Source organism: Erythrolamprus reginae, chromosome 6, assembly GCF_031021105.1.
Source record: "Erythrolamprus reginae isolate rEryReg1 chromosome 6, rEryReg1.hap1, whole genome shotgun sequence".
NCBI lineage: Eukaryota > Metazoa > Chordata > Lepidosauria > Squamata > Dipsadidae > Erythrolamprus > Erythrolamprus reginae.
Genome location: NC_091955.1, coordinates 23040477 through 23065216, shown reverse-complemented (window position 1 = coordinate 23065216; position 24740 = coordinate 23040477). Strand labels below are relative to the sequence as shown.

The following is a 24740-nucleotide window of genomic DNA, read 5'->3' as shown; positions in this document are numbered from 1 at the left end:
GTCTATGGAGGAATAAAGCCAATCAGATTCAGAAATTATAGGATTGAGGCCTTTAAATAATATAGCTGGCTAATGAAAAGTAAAAGGTGTATAATTTAAAAGCAAAGTTGATTTTAATCTCTCTTTTTGCAGCACTATATATGCTGGTCTGATATTTCTGTTCCTCGGATTTCTGTAACTTTCTCCCTTGATGAATTAAAAGAGATTGAGAAAGATTGTGCAATCTATGTAGGTCGAATGGAAAGAATTGCTCGCTATAGTACCATCAGCAAGGAAGAAAAGGTAAATATATTTAACAGAATAATTTCAGAATGGAAATTATTCCATTCCATTGTCCAGGATCTAGACAAAATCTAGTCAAGATTTTGGTTTCTGAGTGCAAACATTTTGAATTTCAAATGTCCTAATTTATTTAATGCATGTCTCCTTTTATGATTTAACATTTGAAAATTGTAATAAATCACATGGATTTTCTCCTAGGTTTTGCGCTTAGAAATTGAGAAACAGGAGTTAATTGCTCATGCTCGAGAAACAGCTAGCAAAGCTCTCAAAGCCATTACTGGTAATTTATATTTGTCTTTGCAGTCTAGTTGAATTTCTTCTATGTTTTTTTCTAATAAAAATATGCATTTTAACTTTATTTTTAGATCAACAGATATCAGAAAAAATGGCACTGGACGTAACAAAACGTGAACAATTTCAGAGGTTGAAAGAACAATTTGTAAAAGATCAAGAGGTATGTTTTTATTCATCAGGTCTCTGTGTGTATGTGTATATATGTATATGCATATATATATGTGTGTATATAGATTAGAATCTATATAGAATTTTCCTGAAAAGATATACAGCTCAGCTTAAGGTCTTGGAAAATTATTCTGAAAATCTTTCTGAATATCTTAATAGCGTCGACGTGCTCTGAAGCAGGAAGAAATTGATGATGATTTTAGTTATGCTCGGGAACTCCGAGAGAGGGAGAAGAGACTGAAAGCTTTAGAAGAAGATTTAGAGAAAAGGGCAAGGTAAGCATTGTTCTGCTGGTGTGTTTCAACCGCCCGTAATTACACGGTAATTAGTCCAGGCAGACACACTCCACATGATAAAAAGGGAAAACCCAAAAGCTTTTATAAATAGAAAAACAGAAACAGCTCCCTTTTTAAATGTCACAAGGCACAGGTTAAGTGCAATCCAATTGCTCACCCAATAACTGGGAAATTGAGTCCACTTCTAAAGTCCAGAGAGTCCACACACAATCTTGAACAGCACAAAAACCACGATCTTGACGAAACAATGAATCAGATAAACTGCCATAAGGCTAAAACACCAGGTTGCACTTTTATCTGTAGCACTAATTACAGCAGCCCCACCCAACCACAGGTGGCCTCATTTTCTCTTGTAATAATCCTTCAGTTGTTGTCTCCTATGCATCACTCTACGCATGCGTGGATGTGTCAATTCTTGTTCAGAATCCAGGGGTGATACAGATGATTGATCTCCTCCTGGGCTGTCTGCCAAACTCCCCTCTTCCTTGTCACTCACACTTCCTTGGTCAGAGGAGGCTTCGTCGGCAGATTCTATTGGGAGCAAAACAGGCCTGCGGCATGTGGATGTTTTCCCCACATCCACTTGCACATTCCTTGGGGCAGGAGCTGGGCCAGAGCTAACCACAACAAGCATGTTCAGATTTTTCAGTGATCAAGAGTAGATTTACTTTAGCATTGAGAAGAATGAATATTTTTTCTGCTAATACTAAAAATCTCTAAATAATGAATATATTGCTTAAAAAGAGATGGTTTGAAATATGCAGAAATACAAATGGAGCACCTCTGCTGCTTATTAAATGGAAAAAGAAGCAGTTGCTTTCATGAGTTGGTAGAGACAAGCTGCGTTCCTGTTCCAACCTGTTGTGAAACCCCTCATCCAAATCACATTTGAAGCATTGTATGGTCCTAGTATGTCATATTTTTGTCTGTGGAGTTGTCAAACCTAGTGATGAATTTGGACAATCTAATAGATCATGCACCCCTAATCACAGTAAACAATTAAAAGAACACAATATACTTACCATGAGCTGACATATCTGAAGTGTATTTTTACTTACAGTACAGAACTGTGTTATTAATCTTGCCATCTGATTGTGTGTTGTGTATAAGTGTATTGTGCCTTCTGAAGACACAGCAACACATGGCATTTGTGCTTTGTATTCTGGAAATTTGTTTATAGCTAGGGTAAAATTTGGGGGGTAATTATGGTGTGTAGCAGGGGGTCCCCAACTACAAGCATTCGCACAACTGGCGGCCCAAATCCCGGTGGCCTCCCGACTGGTCCTTGTGCCGCCTCCTCAGTTTCAAGCAACGTTTGATGGGATAGAAACAAGGCCATATTTCAGGGGTCAAAGGAAAATAATACCCTGTCTTATTTTCAGGGAAACAAGGCAATCAACTTTGACAGTTTTGCTCTGCTTTAATAGTATCTTTGATCTAAGATACCAGTGGTATTTTTTTTCTTTCCAATTAGACAAGAGTTAATTGATCATTATACTAAGCTGTCTGAGGATGCAGCTCGTAGAGAGAAAAAAGCTTTATGGAGAATTCAGAGGCATAAACTGGAAACAGCCCGTCTCAATTTTCTGTTGAAAGATCAAAAGCTTATTGAGGTACTGATACTGTTCTTTATTTTTTTTAAATCGCATTGAAGCTATTTATTACAAACATTAATATTTCTCTTTTATGTTTAGGACATGCTTGAAGCACTTCCTGCTGGAAAGTACAGTAAAAAAGTAAATATAATTCCAGAAGACCAGGTTGTGCTGGCTGCAAGCCAAGAGAGAGATGCTGACCTTCAGGTTTGTACTTCTTACATTTATTTATTTATTTATTTAGTTAGTTAGTTAGTTAGTTAGTCAGTCAGTCAGTCAGTCCAATACATAATACACATTGAAGAGAAAGATATGTAATAATATAAATAAAGAAAAGAATAGAAGAAAAGATATAAAAGTATAGGTGAACATATTTGAAAGGAAGAAAAGATAAATGAGATAAGGAGAGACAATTGGACAGGTGACGGAAGGCACACTGGTGCACTTATGCACGCCCCTTACTGACCTCTAAGGAACCTGGAGAGGTCAATCGTGGATAGTCTAAGGAAAAAATGTTAAGGGTTAGGGGTTGACATGTTCTGCCGGGCTCTCCGGTAGGAGCCTCCCGAAAATTCAAGGGTACAAATTTCAGACACACACATGTTTGAAAATTCAAAACAATGTTCTTTATCACAAAATTCAAAATAAACTAAGCACCCTTTTTGTATTGCAAAGAGCACTCATCCCAAAACAACCCGGTAGTCTGTACAATTTCCCTTAAGCAGTCATTAAGTACTTAGGTAGCAGCTGTGAAGAAACTTCACACCCCTTCTTCTTCCACCGAAGTGAGACACACACACACACACACACACGTTGCTCTGCTTTGGTTTCAAAGGCGTGAAAAATCAACAAACAAAGTCCAGAAAACAGCAACACACGATTCCTGAAGAAGTGCGATCAGGTACTCTTCCACAACTGCCAAACCCCATGCTGCTATTTATAGCAGCAGCCCTAATTACTGGAGCCCCACCCAAACACAGGTGGCCTCTCTTATCTCCTGTAATATGTCCTTACTTGGTCTCTTCTACGCATAATTCTGCGCTTGCGTGGGTCCAAGACTTCTTCATCCGAATCAATGGAAGATAATGGAGATGGACTGTCTGGGCTGTGTGCCAAGCTCCCCTCTTCCAAGTCACTCCCACCTTCTTCGTTCGAGGAAACTAAACTCTGCACTAACTCTGTCAGCAATAACACAGGCCTATGACATGGTGAAGTTTCCCCTGCATCCATCTCCACATTTCCTGGGGCAGGAGCTGGGCCAGAGCCAACCACAACATTACATATATGGCTTGGGGCCAAAGTTTAAAAACTAGTAAAATGTCTAGTAAAAGAAATTTTATCATAGACTGATACTTGACAGTAGCCATTTTTACAACTATCAAAAATATCATTTAGCTCTGTGTTATTAAAAAGCCATAACTTTTCCTGTTTAAAAGTATAAAAATGGGATAAAGTTTCATTAACAAAAGTTAAGATTAGTTTGGTACAGAAAACATAATGCTTCCAGGGTGTACTTTATTATACCGATATATATTGCAAGACTGATGATGGCGAATGTGATTTCGCCGAAATGTTGCGAAGACATTAAAAATATTACATGGGGTAAAACCCGAACTCAGGACAATCTACATACATATACCTGTGACAGTCTATGAAAACAAATATTTTTATACACAGACACACTTCAGGCCATTTCTCCTTTTAAACATTTTTATTCTATGCAGATTTGAAGTAGTTGTTCTGATTGTTGTATTAAGTTGCAGTCCTATGGGACTTTCTTCATACATGTAGCCTACCATTCAATTGGCTATTGGTTTAAAGATGAATATGCCCTTTGATTAGTACTTATATGTTTGTGGTAACCCAGATGATTTCCATGGTAAATGAAACTCTGTTGAGCCCTTTGAGAAATTTAGTGAAGACAGTAAGATGAACTAGTAAATACCGGTACAATTGTAAAATATAAATATAAGTCATTTCAGAAAATTCAAGTGAAATAAAAGAATTGAACATACCAATAAATCAGATATGTAATTGAATTACATGTAGTAATTATTTTCAATTTTTGCACTTAAGGTAACTTCTTTAGAGTCTGACCATCAAAAGATTATGGACATGGGGAGAGATACAAAATCTGAACTGACAAATTACATTTCAAGTGATCAGTCACTGGAATTAAAACAGCCCCAAAATGTGCAGCCTACGGACTGCTCTCAATCGGAAGAAGCAGAAGTTGATTCTCACATTGCCTGTAATGATCAGATGGCAACACTTCCAAAGGGTATGTCTGAGCTTGGTGGTCTGAATTTTGAAGACTTTTTGCCAAAACCTCAAGAAGAAATAGTCCAAACAACGCAACAGACAAACCTGTTGGATGAAGCTCTGGAAAGTATCGATTCAGATTTTTCTTTAAGTGATCAAAGAAAGGAAAGTAATTCTCTGCCAAAGAAGGCTACAGAAGGTGAATCAGCCTTGCAGGCTTCTACGGATAATGAATATGACTTTAACACTGTTCTCAGGCCTTCAGTTTCACAAAGCCACGTTCAGGTGGGTGAGAATGTTTTCAACGTTGAAAGCAGGAGACCTCGGTGGAAAATTCAGAGCCACGTATCTGATGCGAGTATTAAATTAGGAGGCTACATTCCTCACACTGAACTCTCCCAACCACGTTCAAATCCACACGGGCATTCCTCAGATGCACACATCAAAGTTGGAGAATACGCTCCTGAAGAACAGCCTTGCCGGCCTCGCTGGAACATCCACGGGCATGTTTCCATAGCTCATATTCCTGTCGGAGAATATGCCTCCGAGGTAGAGCCCTCGAGACCCAGGTGGAATATTCATGGACATGCTTCAGATGCTCATATAAAGATCGGTGAATATGTGCCAAAGGTAGAAGCCACGAGAACTCGATGGAATGCTCAGGGGGGCATTTTGGATACTGAGGAAAATGTCTCAGAAGGTCTATCTTCTCGGCCTCGGTGGAATGTCCATGGCCATGCCTCTGAGTCACATTTTAAAGTGGGAGAGCTGGTTTCGGATTCTGAGAGTTCAAGGCCTCGATGGAGCACCTATGGTCATGCATCTCAGGCCAGTATTCAACTGGGGGAATGGACTCCTTCAACTGACAGTGATCCCATACCTCATCTTAAAGCAGGTTTTGGTCCTGCATCAAGTTGTACAGTACAGACATTTCTGTACCATGGGGGATCCTCTGATGGGAAAGGAGAAGAGCAAGAAAAAAGACCACCTGACCATGGGTTGGCTAACTTGGATAAAACGCGAGAAGAAAGCTTCGTGGAAGAAGAACAGGGTGAGTGACATACAAATATATATTTTTTTAAATTTATTTATTTTGTCCAATACACATTGAAGAGACTAGACATGTAGTGATATATATAAAGAAAAGGATAGAAGAAAAGATATAAAAATAGAGAAGATATATGAAAGGAAGAAAAGATAAAGGAGATAAAGGAGAGACAATTGGACAGTGTTTCCCAACCTTTTTTGAGCCGCGGCACATTATTCATGTTTTCAAAATTCTGGGGAACACTGAAGGGGGGGCGGGGGGGCTAAAGAAAAGTTTGGACAAAAAAAATATCTCTTCCTCCATTTCACTCTATTTCTCCCTCCCTCTTTCTTTCTCTCTCTTCCTTCCTTCCCTTCTTTCTCTCCATCCCTCTTTCTTTCTTCCTCTCTTTTTTGCTCTCTTTCTCTCTCCCTCCTTCCCTCCCTCTATGTCTTTCTCTCTCCTCCTTCCCCCCTTTCTTTCTCTCTCTCTCTTGCTTTCTTTCCCTCTCTTTCTCTTGCTTTCTTTCACTCATTCTCTCTCCCCTCCTTTTTCTCTCTCTTTCTCTCTCATTCACCACGCCAGCAGCAGAGAGAAAAAGAAAGAGCGAGAGAGAGCCGGAGAGAGAGTGGAGTGCGCAGCAGCCATCAGCCTCCTCGCCCTCCCAGATGTTCCCAGCGCCCGCCCTCGCGCCGCCTCCCGTTAGCCCGGCCGAAAGCCACACAGTCCCGGACTCCCGGATCGCTCGCTTCTCCGGCCAGCGCGGCGCTTTCCTCGGCAGATGGCTTTGCTGACCGGAGAAGCGAGCGATCCGGGAGTCCGGGACTGTGTGACTTTGCGCCATGAAGAGAAAACGGCAGCAGGGAAAAGTCGGCCGTTTTCTCTTCATGGCGCAAAGCCACACAGTCCCGGACTCCCGGATTGCTCGCCCCAAGGCAGGAGGCGGCGGCGGAGGAGAGTGGGCGGATCGGGCGGGCAATGGGGCAGGGCGGAGAAGCCAGGGGCGCGTTTGGCCGGAGGCACCGTGGGGAGGCAGGGGCAGGGAGGTGCGGCAGTAGGTGCCTCCGGCCAAACGCGCCCCTGGCTTCTCCGCCCTGCCCCATTGCCCGCCCGATCCGCCCACTCTCCTCCGCTGCCTCTCGCCACGGCACACCTGATGGTGTCTCGCGGCACACTAGTGTGCCGCGGCACACCGGTTGGGAAACGCTGCTCTAGTGCACTTATGCATGCCCCTTACTGACCTCTTAGGAACCTGGAGAGGTCAATCGTGGATAGTCTTAAGGGAAAAATGTTGGGGGTTAGAGGTTGACACTACTGAGTCAGGTAATGAGTTCCATATTTTTTACAGTCAAGTTTGGAGCAGTTAATATTAAGTTTGAATCTGTTGCGTGCTCTTGTGTTGTTGCGGTTGAAGCTGAAGTAGTCATTGACAGGTAGAACGTTGAAGCATATGATCTGGTGGGCAATACTTAGATCGTGTTTTAGGCGTCGTAGTTCTAAGCTTTCTAGACCCAGGATTGTTAGTCTACTTTTGTAGGGTATTCTGTTCTTTTATATGCAGACCATAGTTTGCGCTTTGGCTATTACAGAATATGAGTCAAGACAGGTGTTGAGTCTAGTATTGTTTGATACTAATTGGTCAAGTCCCAGGCTGGTGACAGCATTGTATAAGGTAGTGTAAATTGGCTCCGTGGTGCATTCATTTAAGGTCCAGTTGATGTGAGGTAGGTTGAGGTCACCAAGGAAGATAATGGGGTAAGGGCAGGAGGTTGCCCATGTTAGCAGTGAGGTTAATTTGGTTGCATGAGTGATGTCGGAGTCAGGAGCTCTGTAGCATAGTAGGAAGCGAAGTGTGGTATTGAGGGAAAGATCACATATGATGGTTACCGGGAGGATAAGATCATGTGCAACTTGGATGTTTTTTAGATTGAGTGATTTTTTATAGAATATAGCTATACTGCCTCTGCGGGATTCTCGGTCAGACCGAAGGACAAGGTAGTTACTTGATGTGATGATGGAGTCAGGATAGGATGTATTTAGCCATGTTTCACAGACAAAGATTAAATATAGCTACTAAAGAAATCTGTTGACTTCAACTTGAAGACAGCTATTAAATCCTGCAATATGAATCTCAGCTCACTTTGTTCAGATTACACATTCTTCTAGTGCTTGAGTCCCATTGATCTTTATGAACCCTTACTAACTACACCTCCTTACCCTTATAAATAAGATATGGACGTACGTACTCCTATTACTCCTTCATACCCCAAAGTCATACAATTCATACAAAAGTGTCAGCTATATTGCGAACACACCCTTTCCTCTTCTTTCTCTACTTTTCTTCCTCTCTCCCTCTATCCTTTTCTCTGATCTTTTACCTTATTTTTCTCACATTTGATATTGTATTTTGCACATAAATACTCAAGATTATATATTACCAGTACTATTATTATTTTATAGTACATATTATACTTTTACCATATATTTATCATATTTGATATTGTATCTTGCACATTTACACTCGAGATTATATATTACTATTAATACTTCATATTATGTATTATACCACTTTCTCTTTTATGTTTGTTTTGTTCATTTTTTCTTTTTAATGTTAATATTTAATAAACATTAACAAAAAAAAAGAAATCTGTTGAATTCAGAGAGGTCAAATAGGTGAGTGGAAATCTTATGAGTTTCCTAAGCATAACCCTTATCCCACTTGTTGCTCTTTAATATGGTAGGCTACAATCCTCAATACTTTTTGTAATTGAAGGTCAGCAGGTTTGGGGAAGTTATGTAGCAAAATTAAAAATTTGTCAGCAACCCTAATCCTAATTAATACTTAAACAAATCTTAAGAATGCCCCCCTTATATAAAAACAAATGGAAGATGAATTGCATTTAATAACTGAAAGCTGTTTGTGCAACAAAAACAAGAGGTTACAGGTTATAAAACACCTTTAAAATGTTAAAATATTAAAATCCAAAATTGCAATATTATTAAGAACTATACTAAAACTGAACAAAGAGATAGGGCTCCAAAATATATATTATCCTGATATTGTTTGTCTTTGATTATTGGGGGAGGTAAAGTTACATATAATATATACCGTATAAGATGCACCAGAATATAAGACGCACCTTAGTTTTTGGGGAGGAATATACAAAAAGAATCTGCTTACCAGGTATTCAACTGGCTAGCATCCTTAGTCTGGTCAGCTTCAGCATATTATTTTATCCCTTGGTTAGGACTTTTTTAAAAAAAACTTTATTTGGAGAGAGTAACAATGAAAGAGCTTGCAAGCCATTAAGAGCGGGGAACATCATTAGCACCTGGAAAGAAACATTTGGAGCAAGTAGAGAAATGGAAAAAACCCTGCAAAGACTTAGGGCTTGGAAAACATTCTTTGCAGAGAGTAACAATGAAAGAGCTTGCAAGTGGGTAAGAGCTAGGAACATCGTTAGCACCTGGTTAGGGCTAGAAAGAAACTTACTTGGAACTAGTTAGAGCAATGAAAAAAAACCCTGCAAAGACTTAGGGCTTGGAAAACATTCTTCGCAGAGAGAAACAATGAAAGAACCTACAAGGTAAGAGCTGGGAAGATTGTTAGCACCTAGTTAGGGCTGGAAAAAAAAAAAGAGAGAGCAACATTTAGAGTATAAGACGCACCCAAATTATCAGCCTCTTTTAGGAAGAAAAAAGGTGCGTCTTATACTCCAAAAATATGGTATAACTTTATATATGGCTAAAATATAAAATATTTATATGAAATATAAAAACTGAATACAAAAAGGACATTCCATTTATGAACCAGAATTTTATGTATTCTGTTCCCTAACATAATATTTCTTTTTTTCGTATAGTGGTCATCCGAGGTGATGTTAAAGACCTTCAGCCTTTGCTGGTGAGAAAAATCACATCTTTATGAATCACATATTTTTTTATGGTTTCAAAATGCAAAAGATTGTTGACTTTCCAATCCACCATTTCGGCAGAGGCTTTCAGGGCTAAGCCAGTAAGGAAAAAGTTATACAGTAGTAGTATTCAGATATTGCTGCTTTGGCTATTTCTTCTTAGCATATTTTGCTTCACTGAGTTGATTTTGCTTAGCGTGGTTCTATGGAGACTTCTATCTCCATAAGGAGCAGTTGACCAAGAGAAAGAAAGGGAGGCGAGATTATTAATTATCTTCCATTGTCTCTGAGCACTAAAATGGGGTTTTCTTCTTTTATAACTTTTATCACTTCTTTCATAACTAGGGACTTAGCAATTTTAAGGAATGATTCAGAGACCATATGATGATATTAATGCTAATATGTTTAATTGAAATTAATTGTGGGTTCATATGGAAACAAACTAACTTTTTTGCACTATGGAACCTGGAGAAATTTCTATTTTTTTTCCATTATATGTTTATGTCGATTTGAATATTTTAGAATTTAGAAAACTGAATGCGGCTACATAAGTATACCAATTGAAGGAACATTGTAACACCAACATTTCTTTTTCATCAGGTAGAAGAACCTGAAAATTCAACCTCATTGAGTGTTGTGACTCAGCAAACTTCTGTCTCTGAGATCATTCTGTCTGAAAACCAGGAAGGAGGAAGCACTGGGGTTGCTATATGGAAAATAGAAGATTACCTGCAAGAATTATCTAATCAATATTGCCTGGAAAAATATCAGGATCAATATGAGTTTATGTGTGAGTAGTCTCAAAATGAGAGGCATTTAAACAATGTAACTCTTGATATGATACCGCCTTTCAAAGAAGATAATTCTTGAGTGTTGCTAACCTAAAACTCAGTACCTCAAGGGTGAGGAGTTTATGATCTTTAGATCAGGGGTCTCCAACCTTGCAACTTTAAGCCTGGAGGACTAACTCCCAGAATTCTGGGAGTTGAAGTCTGCCCGGCTTAAAATTGTCAATTTTGGAGACCTCTGCTTTAGATCATGGGTATCCAAACATTTTGGCTTTCCTGATCTGCATTGAGGAGTAAATTTGTCTTGGCCCACATATATATAATATAGTGTCACTAAAAAAAATAAATAATATTATTAAAAATTTAAAATCTTGTGGGGCTGCATAATTAGCTGTTCAGGATTGCATGCTGCCCTGTTGGTTGATCACATTTGCTGTAGATGTTCTACATCAGTGTCTACCAACTTATTTAGCCTAGGGAGGGTGAGTTTTTAAAATCTCTTTTTAAATTCTAATTTGATTTAATTCTAAAGGATGTGAGATGAGAGAGGCTCAGTAATAAGTCAAGGTTTAACATGCTTCTATTTTCATTGTACAGCCACTATAGTAAATGATGGCAAATGATTTATCTTTAGTAGATAAGTGGTCAAAGCAATGGAAACTGCAGTTTAATCTTTCCAAATGTAAAATAATGCACTTTGGGGAAAAGGAAAACCTCAATCTGGGTATTGTATTGGCAGTTCTGTGTTAGCAAAAATTTCAGAAGAGAAGGATTTAGGGGTAGTGATTTCTGACAGTCTCAGAATGGGTGAACAGTGCGGTCAGGCGGTAGGGAAAGCGAGTAGAATGCCTGGCTGCATAGCATAGAGGTATAACAAGCAGGAAGAGGGAGATTGTGATCCCGCTGTATGGAGCGCTGGTGAGACCACATTTGGAATACTGTGTTCAGTTCTGGAGACCTCACCTACAAAAAGATACTGATAAAATTGAACGGGTCCAAAGACGGGCTACAAGAATGGTGGAAGGTCTTAAGCATAAAACGTATCAGGAAAGACTTAATGAACTCAATCTGTATAGTCTGGAGCAGTGTTTCCCAACCTTTTTTGAGCCGCGGCACATTATTAATAATTTCAAAATTCTGGGGAACACTGAAGGGGGGGCGGGGGGGGGCCTAAAGAAAAGTTTGGACCAAAAAAAATCTCTTCCTCCATTTCACTCTATTTCTCCCTCCCTCTTTCTCTCTCTTCCTTCCCTTCTTTCTCTCCATCCCTCTTTCTTTCTTCCTCTTTTTTGCTCTTTCTCTCTCCCTCCTTCCCTCCCTCTATGTCTTTCCCTCTCCCTCCTTCCCCCCTCTCTTTCTCTCTCTTGCTTTCTTTCCCTCTCTTTCTCTTGCTTTCTTTCTCTCTCATTCTCTCTCCCCTCCTTTTTCTCTCTCTCTCTCTCCGGCAACAGAGAGAAAAAGAAAGAGAGAGAGAGAGCTGGAGAGAGAATGGAGGGCGCCGTTGTCTTCGCCTCCGCCCGCCGGCTCTGCAGCTAAGAGGCAACAGCAGCCATCAGCCTCCTCGCCCTCCCAGACGTTCCCAGCGCCCGGTCACGCGCCGCCTCCCGTTAGCCCAGCTGACCTTTCCCTGATGCCGTTTTCTCTTCATGGCGCAAAGCCACAGAGTCCTGGACTCCCGGATCGCTCGTTTTTCCGGCCAGCAAGCGCGGCGCGGCGCTTTCCTGGGCAGATGGCTTTGCTGACCGGAGAAGCGAGCGATCTGGGAGTCCGGGACTGTGTGGCTTTGCGCCATGAAGAGAAAACGGCAGCAGGGAAAGGTCGGCTGGGCTAACGGGAGGCGGTGCGTGGCCGGGCGCTGGGGACGTCTGGGAGGGCGAGGGGAGCCGGCGGGCGGAGACGAAGACAACGGCGCCTTCCATTCTCTCTCCGACAGCGAAGGAGAGGGGGCGGATCACGCCCCAAGACAGGAGGCGGCGGCGGAGGAGGAGGAGAGTGGGCGGATCGGGCGGGCAATGGGGCAGGGCAGAGAAGCCAGGGGCACGTTTGGCCAGAGGCACCGTGGGGAGACAGGGGCGGCCGCGGCTCCCTTTACTCCTACTGCCGGACCTCCCCGCCCCTGCCTCCTTTTTCCCGCCTTCCTTCTTTGGGGCCCAGCCGGAAACAGCTGCATCGGGCAGAGTGGGAGCTCCAGGTCGGAGGCACTGGCGGTCCGGCACTGGCAGTGCCCCGCCCACCTGGAGCTTCCTGCGGCACACCTGACCGTGTCTCGCGGCACACTACTGTGCCGCGGCACACCGGTTGGGAAACGCTGGTCTGGAAGACAGAAGGGAAAGGTGAGACATGTGTTAAAGGGTTAAATAAGGTTCAGGAGGGAAGTGTTTTTAATAGGAAAGTGAACACAAGAACAAGGGCACAATCTGAGGTTAGTTGGGGAAAAGATCAGAAGCAACCTGAGAAAATATTATTTTACTGAAAGAGAAGTAGATGCTTGGAACAAACTTCCAGCACACACATGGTTGATAAATCCACAGTAACTGAATTTAAACATGCCTGTGATAAACACATATCCATCCTAAGATAAAATACAGGAATAGTATAAGGGCAGACTGTAAGTATTTTAGGACCTGCAAAAATGTACGTCTCCTTATCTCTTAAGGTTCTGCTAAGCTGAATGTTTTGAGAAATGTCCCTATTCTGGAGGTTTTCCTGGAAGTTAATTATTCACTCTTCCAGACATAGTCCAGCCCGAATTTTTTCTGGAACATTATAAACTGCGTCTCATTTATGTTTAACGACAAGGGATGATCCAGAAGAGAAAAGGGAATCCTTGAACATTTTGAGTAGGCATTGGAGTATTCCAGCCTGTTGTTATGACTACCTCATACTATATTTATTCATTCATTCATTCATTTTTTATGCCACCCTTCTCCTTAGACTCAGGGTGGCTTACAACATGTTAGCAATAGCACTTTTTAAAGCCAGTGTATTGCCCCCACAATCCGGGTCCTCATTTTACCCACCTCGGAAGGATGGAAGGCTGAGTCAACCTTGAGCCGGTGATGATATTTGAACTGCTGACCTTCAGATCTACAATCAGCTTCAGTGGCCTGCAGTACAGCACTCTACCTGCTGCGCCACCCCGGCTCATGGAAGATCACAAGTTGTTGCTTTTACTGTAAAACTTTGGGGATTTAATTATTTTTTTTTAGTAATTTTGAACTCTAAAGAAAAATATTTGTGTTGCGTAGAAAATGGCAAATCTCCATTCTTGTAGTTTTATGGGTTACTTGAGATTCATAATTCAGGCACTAGAAATTGTTTTCCAGAATTCCTAGGAAAAGATATTCATGTACTACGTACTAAGGAAATGCTTTTACTGGTGGTTAAAACATGTGCTAAATTATGTTTATGTGCACCTTTTCTCTCTCTCTTTGGCATTCAGTTTTCAACTTTTTGAACAGCATTTTATAAATACTTGCATTGCTTTATGGTTGTTATCTATATACAGTAATACCTCTAGATACGAGTTTAATTCGTTCCAGAAGGGAGCTTTTATGTCGTATCTGGAACAAATGGCTTTAGACTTTGTTTTTCACCTCCGAGATAACCAAAAGCAAGGATCCTTGCGCCACCTAGTGGACGCTCAGCTCATATCCCAAATTTGAGCTCGGGTCTGGAACAGAAATTTCTCTCCCCTTGTGGCTCATATCTTGGAATACTCGCATGTGGAGCAGCTTGTATCTAGAAGTACTACTGTACTAAGTTGGTGACTGCAAACTACAGGCTGTTACATATTGGTTGTTGATTCATTATATTTTACCTTTTGATAATCTTTAAAAGTAATGAAGTTTTGCTTATTTTTTTTTTAATCTGTAATGCAGCCGAGCTTCCAGTCTCCCATCTCTTACATCACATGATCCCCAGATCCTATACTTTCCCTGTGCATCCCTCAATACAATCAGCAACAGATGAAACAGCTGTACAGCTAAGTGAGCTCTTATCACTTCCAGTGCTGATGAAACGGTCAATCACTACTCCCTTAGTTTCTCAGTAAGTAGCATTGGAACTATTAAGTCAATATGTAAGAGTACCTTGTTCTGCTGTTCACATTGTTTCGTTAAGGACAAACAAATGATCATCTCCCCTCCTTTTATTGAGTCAACAGTATAGACCAGTGGTGTCGAACCTATGGCATGGGTGACACAGGTGGCACGCTGAGCCATATCTGCTGGCACGCAAGCCGTTGCCCAAGCTCAGCTCCAACGTTCATGTGTGTGCCAGCCAGTTGGTTTTTGGCTTGTACATAGGCTCTGGGAGGGCCTTTTTGGCTCCCAGAGAGCTTATGGGGGGGTGGGGGGGCGTTTTTACCCTCCCCTGTGTTCTGTCGGGCTCTCTGGTAGACTCCTCCCAAAAATTCACAGGGACAAATTTCAGACACACACACGTTTGAAAATTCAAAACAATGTTCTTTATAATGAAAATTCACTTAACCTAAGCCCTCTTTTGGTATAGCAAAGAGCACTCGTCTCCAAACAAACTGGTAATTTGTACAAGTCCCTTATCAGTTCTGTGATACTTAACTTGCAGCTGTGAGGCAATTCACAGTCCTTCTTTCACAAAGTGAAACACACTTTGCTCTGGTTTAGTTTCAAAGCGGGGAAAAATCAGCACACAAAAAGTCAGTAAAGCAGTCACGAAACACAAGGATCAGATAATCCTCCACAATGGCCAAACCCACAGGCTGCTCTTTATAGCAGCTTCATTAATTACCACAGCCCCACCCAATCACAGGTGGCCTCATTTTCTTTGATAATAATCTCTCAGTTGTTGTTGCCTATGCATCGCTCTCCGCATGTGTGGCTGTATCATTAACTCTTGTTCTGAATCCAAGGAGGAGCTAGATAATTGATCTCCTTCTGAGCTGTCTGCCACACTCTCCTCCTCCCTGTCACTCATGTCTTCTTGGTCAGAGGAGCCTTCATCAGCAGATTCCACCGGGGGGGGGGGGCAAAACAGGCCTGCAGCATGTGGATGTCTCCCCCACATCCACAGTCCTTGGGACAGGAGCTGGGCCAGAGCTAACCACAACACCCTGGCTCCAGGAAGCTTTTGGACCCTGGGGAGGGCAAAACACAAGCCTACCAGCCCCACCAGAAGTTGGGAAACAGACCATTTCCGGCCTCCAGGGGGCCTCCAGGGGGCGACGGATAGCACTTGCTTACTCTCTTTTGGCACCCGAGGAAAAAAAGGTTTGCCACCACTGGTATAGACAATTTAGTGATTACAGAAACAATAATATAATAACTTGTATTAGATCTATAAATATCATTGCATATTTCCTCTTTAGTCTTTTCTTCATCAGGCCAAAGGAATTGCATAAATATATGATGAAGAATTAGAGTAAAAAACTAGGCGTCTTTAAAATGAACTTTTTATTTTCAATATACATGATACATCCTTATTTGAAAAGCAACCAAAAGACGTTGAGCTATTCTAGTAAATTCTTTTGTAGAAGCCAACCATTAATTCTGTATACAGGATCAAAAGGGCCATTATTTTTAACATGGTTTGATTGGTGATTCATTTTACCTTATTCCAGCTTATTGTGGTTTTGTTTCTTCTCTTTTATAACGAACAGAGAATTTTAATTATATTACATTTTAAAATTTGGATCATCTATTTCTTTTTTTTTGTAGTGTTTCCCTGGTAAACAAAGCCATTGTGGATTATTATTTTGTGGAATTGAATGTTGAGAAACATTTTGAAGCATTGAGGCATTTTTTGTTAATGGAAGATGGAGAATTTGCTCAATCACTCAGCGATTTGCTTTTTGAAAAGGTATTGAATTATATCTATTTGCCCCGATGTAAACCGATGATAGGTCAGAAAATAGCCATTTCATGAGTGTGTTTCCAATGATGATCAAGAGCAAACAGCCAGTCTTGGAACTGTGCATTATAGGAAACTCTGGCATAAGATTTTCTGGGAATAAACAGCATGCTTAACTTCTGCTTACATCCTGCCCAGTGAATTCTCAGCCTCTAATATGCTATTTTCTCATTCAAGCTTGGATCAGGACAGACACCTGGTGAACTTCTGAATCCATTAGTCCTCAATTCCATCTTGAATAAGGCACTTCAGTACAGTCTTCATGGAGACAGTCACTTGGCTTCTAACCTCTCTTTTGCACTGAAATATCTCCCAGACATGTTCAAACCCAATGCTCCTGATGCCCTAAACTGCTTAGACTTACGATACAAGGTGAGATGCCCATGGAAATTTTTGACTTATATTCTATAGCAGGGGTCCCCAACCTGATCCAACAGGGCACAGCATGCCAGAAAGTGGGCCACAGAAACAAGTCAACCTCTGTCTGGAAGATGCAGGCAGTATACCAACCCCCCCCCCCCCCCCCTTATAGTCTGTGGAAAAGCTTTCTTCACGGAACCGGTCCCTAGTGCCCAAAAGCTAATGGGGTGTATGTGTTCTAGAACCATGATTGATTTATTAAAATAATTGATTCAGAATATTTCCTGATGGTATTTATAAACGCATATTTGTGTTGTTTTTAAACTGCTTCTTCTTCTTCTTCTTCTTCTTCTTATTATTATTATTATTATTATTATTATTATTATTAATTAGATTTGTATGCCGCCCCTCTCCGCAGACTCAGGGCGGCTCACAGCAGTGATAAAAACAATATACAGTAACAAATCTAATATTAAAGTTTAAAATAACAATTTTACATTAAAAAGCCTAAAAAACCCAGTATATAAAAAAGCATACACACAAACATATCATACATACAGCTACATAGGCAAAGGGGGATGTCTCAGTTCCCCCATGCCTGACGGCAGAGGTGGGTTTTAAGAAGTTTACGAAAGGCAAGGAGGGTGGGGGCAGTCCTGATCCCTAGGGGGAGCTGGTTCCAGAGGTTCGGGGCCACCACAGAGAAGGCTCTTCCCCTGGGTCCCGCCAGCCGACATTGTTTAGTCGACGGGACCCGGAGAAGGCCAACTCTGTGGGACCTAACCAGCTGCTGGGATTCGTGCGGCAGAAGGTGGTCTCGCAGATATCCTGGTCCGGTGCAAAGTTTGCAAAATAAAGATTCATATGCAGTGAGAAATATTTCCTTTTTCTTTTAGGTTGACTGGCCCTTAAATATTGTAATTACTGAAAACTGTATGAATAAATATAACAAGATATTCTCGTTCCTGCTACAGCTGAAACATATGGTATGGACTCTTAAAGATGTCTGGTTCCACTTAAAGCGAACTGGTAAGACTGATTTGCTTCTCTCAAATATTTATTTTTTTCCATTGAAGTATTTTTACACATATTATTTTGATCATCTAATATTTTATTCAACATTATTACATTTTAGCAGTAATTCATTAACCTTAAATTATATTTATCCTTTTTTCTTTTAAATTTGGCTTCTAAAATATTTTTCTCATTTTTAAATAAATAAATGTGTTTTCAGACCCTGTGATTAAATGTAATATTTGTTTTTCAGCGTTAGTAAAGCATGCATCGAATTCAGTCCAGTTTCGACAACTGCAGCTTTATAAGCACGAAATGCAGCATTTTGTTAAAGTTATTCAAGGTTATATTGCAAATCAGATTTTGCATGTCACTTGGTGTGAATTTGGAAATAAATTGTCTTCTGTGGGAAATTTGGAAGAAATTTACCGAACACATGCGGAATATCTCAACAAAGCAATCTTTCGGTAAGGAAGCTGTATAACTTGTCTGATTATGTTGATCAGTATTGTTCATATAAGTAAAAGGATGAATTAAACATAATGGATTTCCATTACACTGACTTGGTTTGGGTTTACTTCTACTATAATGTAGCAGAACAGATGCATTGTGCATTGATGGACCACGGAAAGCATTTCCTTGCATTGCATTGCAGGAATGAAGAGGATCTTATACAGTACTTCAACTAGCAGAAATAATTTCTTTAAGATTGTTAAAAAGCCAGTTTGTGTATGTTCTGAGGAGCAATCTGGACTGTAGCCACCCTAGTACAGAATCACTTGTGGCTTCTCTTGTGTTTATAAATTTATACTTTCTTTGAATCCTAGAGGCTGTTAGATGATTGATCGATTACAATAATTTATATCCGTTTAGGACAATAGGTCTCCCAAAATGGCTTAAAGTAAATTATACATAAAAATCAAATAAATATAGTTAGGATCCTTTGGACAAGTGGTTTCTTTCCCCAATCCTCTTTGTAATTGGTTCCTTACTATAATGATGACTCTATGCGGAGCAGGGAAGAATCAAGATTCATGTCAACCCTTTAAGGCAGTTCAGGTTCACAGAATCCAGACAAGTTTGACTGCAAACTATAGTTTATTAAGAAAGTTCATAGCAGAATGTCTGGAAATCATCCAGTCCTTTTCTGGCTTCACAAAAGCAAAATTATTTTCCAGATGTTGAATATATTTACAAAATGTAAATCGGGGTGTTAAGCTCACATTGTCATGTTGTCATGTGTCATATTGTGACTTCCCCCTTTGCTAAAATGGGAATGGGCGTGGCCAGCACGTGATTCATCCGGGCACCAGGCCGCGAGTTTAACACCCTTGATGTAAATCAATTACACTTACTATTTTTTATTCGTTAAAAATTTGGGGTTTTCATGAACGAAGGGTTAGTATCTAATGGAGTTAGTATACTTTTTTACATGATTCAATAATCAACACTCTGAATCAATTCAATCAGTTTTAATTCTTAATATGGTAAATGATAAATATATACAAAAGCTGGTTTTGGACTCTAATTTTTAAAAGTGAGAAAGGGTTCAAAGAGCAAGATGTTTAAAAAACAATGAACCAGTTTAAGTTTCTTTTTAATATTTTCTTTATTTTCAGACCTAAACATGTTCTTATAACTGTGGATGTATAGTTTTAAAATCTATTACAAAGTTAGAGACATTATATTGCTGCCTGTCAGTTAATTTCACATTGGTATATGTTTAAAATATATCTTTGATTTTTCTGTGACAGGGGATTATTGACGGAAAAGGCAGCCCCTGTGATGAATATAATTCACAGCATCTTTAGCCTCATTTTAAAGTTCCGTAGCCAATTAATCTCTCAGTCTTGGAATTTTGATAGCAGCAAACATGTGGCTGTTCACCCTAATTTTGGATTAATGCAGCAGTCCTATAACACATTCAAATATTACTCTCATTTTCTGTTCAACGGTAAGACTTGTCATGTAATTTTTCTGTAATGTTAATCTGAAAATCAAAATGAAACTCAAGCACAACATAATTGACTTAATGCTTTTAAAGATCACATTACATTTGAAATTAAGAATGTTTATCAGTTTTCTTAGAGCAAACCTTCAGGGAAATAATATACAGTATTCTGTATCATAAGGTGTAGAATAAAAACTCACTTGCACTTCATTTCATATTAAATTAGAGCATCATAGTATCAATATGGTGAAACCTCCATGAAGTCAGATGCAGCGTCAGCTGTGCTTCTGCAGTCTGCAGTGTCCTATCCACCTTATCTCCCTTGGTTGCACAAAACAGTTTGCATAAAGGCAGATGGCAGCAACGCTATCTCTCTTTCCAGAGTCCTCTTTGTAACTGTTTGGTTCCTTACTATAAATGTGCAGCAGGTTCACCCTGCCTTCACCCTAAATGAAGGATCATCTCTTTTTTTGTATTTTTTCTTTCAGGCCTACTTTCACCTCCTAATTTTGAGCCTTATTTCCTTTCCTTTTTCATGCAGAATTTAAGTCCCACTGTTTACAACCGTTATAAGGAAAACCAATTGATTATTGCTATGTTTAGCAAAGTACTTGATAGCAGCCTCCTTTATGCATGCTATCTAAAACACTCTTAGTGGGGCAGCATTCCCTGCAATCATATGATATTGCTGGGGGAAATAATGAGGGTTTAGGATTTGATATGCATCATCCAATTGATGCTTATTATTGCAAGGATTCATTCCGGAGCCACTTTTTCCAATGAGGACATTTGGAAGAGACCCAGTAACATTTTTCTTGCCATGTTTCTGTGTTCCTATGTTTCTATTGATAATTGACTTTTCTAAATTTCCCCCTTTCCTCCCTCTTTCCCTGCAGTCGTAACAAAGCTTATCAACAGAGGATACCAGCCTCACCTTGAAGATTTCTTACTAAGAATTAACTTCAACAACTATTACAAAGATAATTGACCCTTTACAATAGACCGAGTGCTCTGTGTATTATAAGGAACCCAGGCCATTTGAAAGCCGCTGACCTCAGAAGCTTTGAAGAGTTTCCACTGAAAATAGTGACAGAGTAAAATGGTTCAATTGAAACAGCAAGATGCTCCATGTCCTCACATAGCATGGCACCGGTTCACACTGTCTATTAGATTTATTGGATTTATAAGCCTTTTCTTTTCATGGAAGCATGTTTCCCACGTTGGTGTGATATATCAAAGCATGCATAAATGTAAATTTGTTAATGTGTAAATTCTTCCTTTAGCATTGTAAAAGTTTCTCATGTAAATGTGTAATAAAGAGCAGAGCATAAATTTATTATTTTGTAATCAATATGCAGATGTTCAGAGCAAACCCCCCCCCACCTTACTGACAATTACCTCTTTGTAGATAAATGTAATATGTACATAATCCAGAATGTTTATTAATTATACTGTAATAGCCTATGATTATAGATGCTGTGAAGTTTCTTTTATAGATCTAATCATTTCCCAATATAGCTCTACACTCCTCATATTCCCCTGAGTGTCTTATTGTATCTTTTATTATTATTTAATTAGCATCGAAGCATATCAGAAGGCATCCAGGGTCATTAGGATTTGGGCAAGCATATAAATTTTACTATTTTTTGCTTTGCAATAGGAAGGAGAGAGGAAATGTGAGGGAAAGAAAGAGCTTTGTGCTGGATGCAAAATTGTGTTATATTGAGGGGTGCTGGATGCAAAATTGTGTTGTATTGCTTTTAGTCCTTGACTAGTATATTACCAAAGCTTTTAAGTTTACTTTATTCTATTGCACTTTGCAGGCTCAAGTATGTAGGTTTTGTGTTGCATTCAGATTCTCTGCAAGATTACCTTGTGCTCTTACAGGACAGCTCTGAATGTATTAATGGGCACCAAGAAGGTGGAAATACCTGTTTAAGCAGTGTAAAGGTTCTTTGCTTTCCAAAGACAAATTCTGCCCTTTTCCAAAAATTCTTGCACTACTTGGGATGTGTTATTTCACTATAGTTGCTTTTTTAGTTTCAAGATCCAAGCAAAGCTATGAGATCCAGACAGGACTCTCACCAGGATATGTTGCTCATCAGACTTTGAAGCCATGGCTACCAATCTCCAGACATAGCCTCTGGTTTCCTAGTTTGCTTTCATCCTATACTTTCACCTTTCATCCTATACTGTCATCTTAGCATTCACATCCTTGAAAAACCTAGAGATGCAACTCGTCATGGTTGCATCGCCATCTTGAATGCTTATGAGTAAACGTATGAATGTATAAGGGAAGTACAGCTGGAATGCATTTCTGCCTAAATGCAGCTGCTTTCCCAAATTGTGGCTGGCAATCCCACCATTACTCCTTCACACGCATATCTTTAAGTCAAAGACATTTCAGTTCCTGGGACAACACTAAAAATAAATATCTGGGATCAACTTATTATACAGAGCCATCCAAAAACAGATTAGTTGCACATTATTTCATTTCCTAATTTTCTTATTTAAAAAATGGACATTTGCTGTAAACTTCATCGAATTCATTTATTTTCAATTAATTTAGCTTATGGTGACAGATTGCAGATTTTATGCGCTATGATGAAAATCAACTCGTTTAAAATACTTAAATCATTATCTTTAAGTGTATATTAGTATGTTAATTGATTAATTTTATTTAGTTTTATTTGCCTTGCCAAAAACCCTGAAACCCAGAGCCAATAAAATTACTTAATTTTATTCACATTATTTGTCCTATTTTGTTTTATTTAAACACGTACCAAAAAGACCTAAAAACATAAGACCTTTTAATAGTGTCCTGTTTCCCTCAAAATAAGACATCCCCTTATAAGGCCAATCGCTTATTTCAGGATTCAAAAAAATATAAGAGTGTTTTATTTTCGGGGAAGCACCATATAACTTAGTGACTTAGTAGTAGTAGTAGCAGCTATGCTGGCTGGAGAATTCTGGGAGTTGAAGTCCACAAGTCTTAAAGTTGCCAAGTATGGAGACGAGAGATATAGTATGACTTAAAAGTCTTAATATCTCAGTACAGGTGGTCCTTAATGTAAACTAGTTTGTTAATGACTATTCAAAGACAGATCCACAAAAGACTTACAACCTGGATCTGAAGTTCTGACGGTTGCCCCAACCTTGCTGTCATATGACCTCACATTTGAGCACTCAGAGTCACGTGACTGCATTTTATGGCCTTTCTGGATTTCAGCAAAACCATGCCATAATGAACAATGGGCTTGCTTAGCAACAGCAGTATTTGCTGACCAACTGTAGTGTTTGCTTAATGACCGCAGCAGTGGAAAAGATTGTAAAGTCAGATTGGTCTGTGACTGACCTGTTCTACACAACCATAATAGGTTCCATTCTGGTGGTAACTCAAGGACCACCTGTAGTTTAGATTTTTATTTTTTTAAATTTATCTACTAATTGTCACTTCTTATCAACAGAAGCAAGAATTTATTATTAATGCAAAAATAGCATATCTTTGATGTTCATCACATAATAGCACCAATCAATGAAAACATGTCTTCTAGCTGTAGCCATTGCCCCAACCCGCTGAGACATATTCTTCAGCAACATGTTTTCATCCAGTTACTTTGTTGAATGATCTTTGTTGAAATATATGAAATACATGCTGAATGATGTAGTCAAATGTAATCAAAATATTTATATTTAACTGGACAATAAACCCCAGATTGCAAAAAAGGAAAAATGGAAGACTCTCTTGAGGTAGCAAATTTGAAACACAAAAAATACGCAATCTATACAAAATGCAACATTGGAATGCAGAAGGCTTGCTTAAAATCAATAATTTATATTTTTACCTACTACAGCAATGTAGCTCAAAGGATATATCTGAGGCTATATTCCGTAAGTTGGGGGGCTAAGGACCCTTTGCTACCCTTAAGGAATAATAACGCTAAATTCAGTTTGTTCATCTATGGGAATAACAACAATGGAGTTGGAAGGGACCTTGGAGGTCTTCTAGACCAGGGGTAAGCCAAGTTGGCTCTTTTGTAACTTATGGACTTCAATTCCCAGAATTCCAGACCCAATCATGCTAGCTCAGGAATTCTGGGAGTTGAAGTCCACATGTCATAGAAGAGTCAACTTTGCCTACCTCTGTTCTAGTCCAACCCCCTGCTTAGGCAGGAAACCCTACTCTATTTCAGACAGATGGTTATCCAACATCTTAAAAACTTCCAGCGTTGGAACATTCACAATTTCTGGAGGCAGGCTGTTCCACTGATTAATTGTTCTAACTGCCAGGAAATTTATCCTTAGTTCTAAGTTACTTCTCTCCTTGTTTAGTTTCTATCCATTACTTCTTGTTCTACCCTCAGGTGCTTTGGAGAATAGGTTAACTCCTTTCTGGCAACCCCTGAGATATTGGAACACTGCTATTCAATGCTCATCTATTCAACAAGTAATTGGTGCCATTAATTTAGAAAATCTATTTTGGATGAGTAAAGTGTTAAATATTCCTCATTCAGTGAACTGCATGCACCCAGAAAGCAGGATACAGTCTTGAACCAAAAAGAAAAACATAATTTGCAGTACAATTCCTAATTCACAAAGAAGTGGAGACAGTGACTCAGGTTTCTGAATGTACCTATAGATTACCATATTTTTCAGAATATAAGACACACCTTAGTTTTGAGGGAGGAAAACAATGAAAAGGGCCTCTGCCTCCCAGCAATTTGTCAAACAGCAAACAGCACAGTTGATATACACTATTTGCTATGTATTTCTGTGCATGTGTGCCTGACCCATAGAAACAAGAGAATTGGAAAAATGTACATTATGGCAGTATATTAATGCCAGAAAGTTTTCTTAAAGGTAATCATTAACTCCTCCCAATTATTTAAATAGATCTACT

At 39.6% G+C, this 24740-nt stretch overlaps 1 protein-coding gene across 1 annotated transcript in view; it reads left to right on the top strand.

Moving 5' to 3' along the window:
* TUBGCP6 (tubulin gamma complex component 6) overlaps window positions 1–22588 on the top strand; it is a 44162-nt gene extending 21574 nt beyond the window's left edge. Inside the window, exons 11-26 of the mRNA XM_070755387.1 lie at window positions 133–282; window positions 481–562; window positions 648–736; window positions 904–1019; window positions 2515–2653; window positions 2735–2842; window positions 4712–5948; window positions 9788–9828; window positions 10439–10628; window positions 14508–14676; window positions 16323–16464; window positions 16693–16887; window positions 17772–17904; window positions 18143–18356; window positions 19644–19843; window positions 20737–22588. Of these exons, the coding sequence (XP_070611488.1) occupies window positions 133–282; window positions 481–562; window positions 648–736; window positions 904–1019; window positions 2515–2653; window positions 2735–2842; window positions 4712–5948; window positions 9788–9828; window positions 10439–10628; window positions 14508–14676; window positions 16323–16464; window positions 16693–16887; window positions 17772–17904; window positions 18143–18356; window positions 19644–19843; window positions 20737–20828 (3297 nt within the window). The 3' untranslated portion in view covers window positions 20829–22588. The remainder of the gene's footprint in view (window positions 1–132; window positions 283–480; window positions 563–647; window positions 737–903; window positions 1020–2514; window positions 2654–2734; window positions 2843–4711; window positions 5949–9787; window positions 9829–10438; window positions 10629–14507; window positions 14677–16322; window positions 16465–16692; window positions 16888–17771; window positions 17905–18142; window positions 18357–19643; window positions 19844–20736) is intronic.
* The last annotated feature ends 2152 nt before the right edge of the window (window positions 22589–24740 follow it).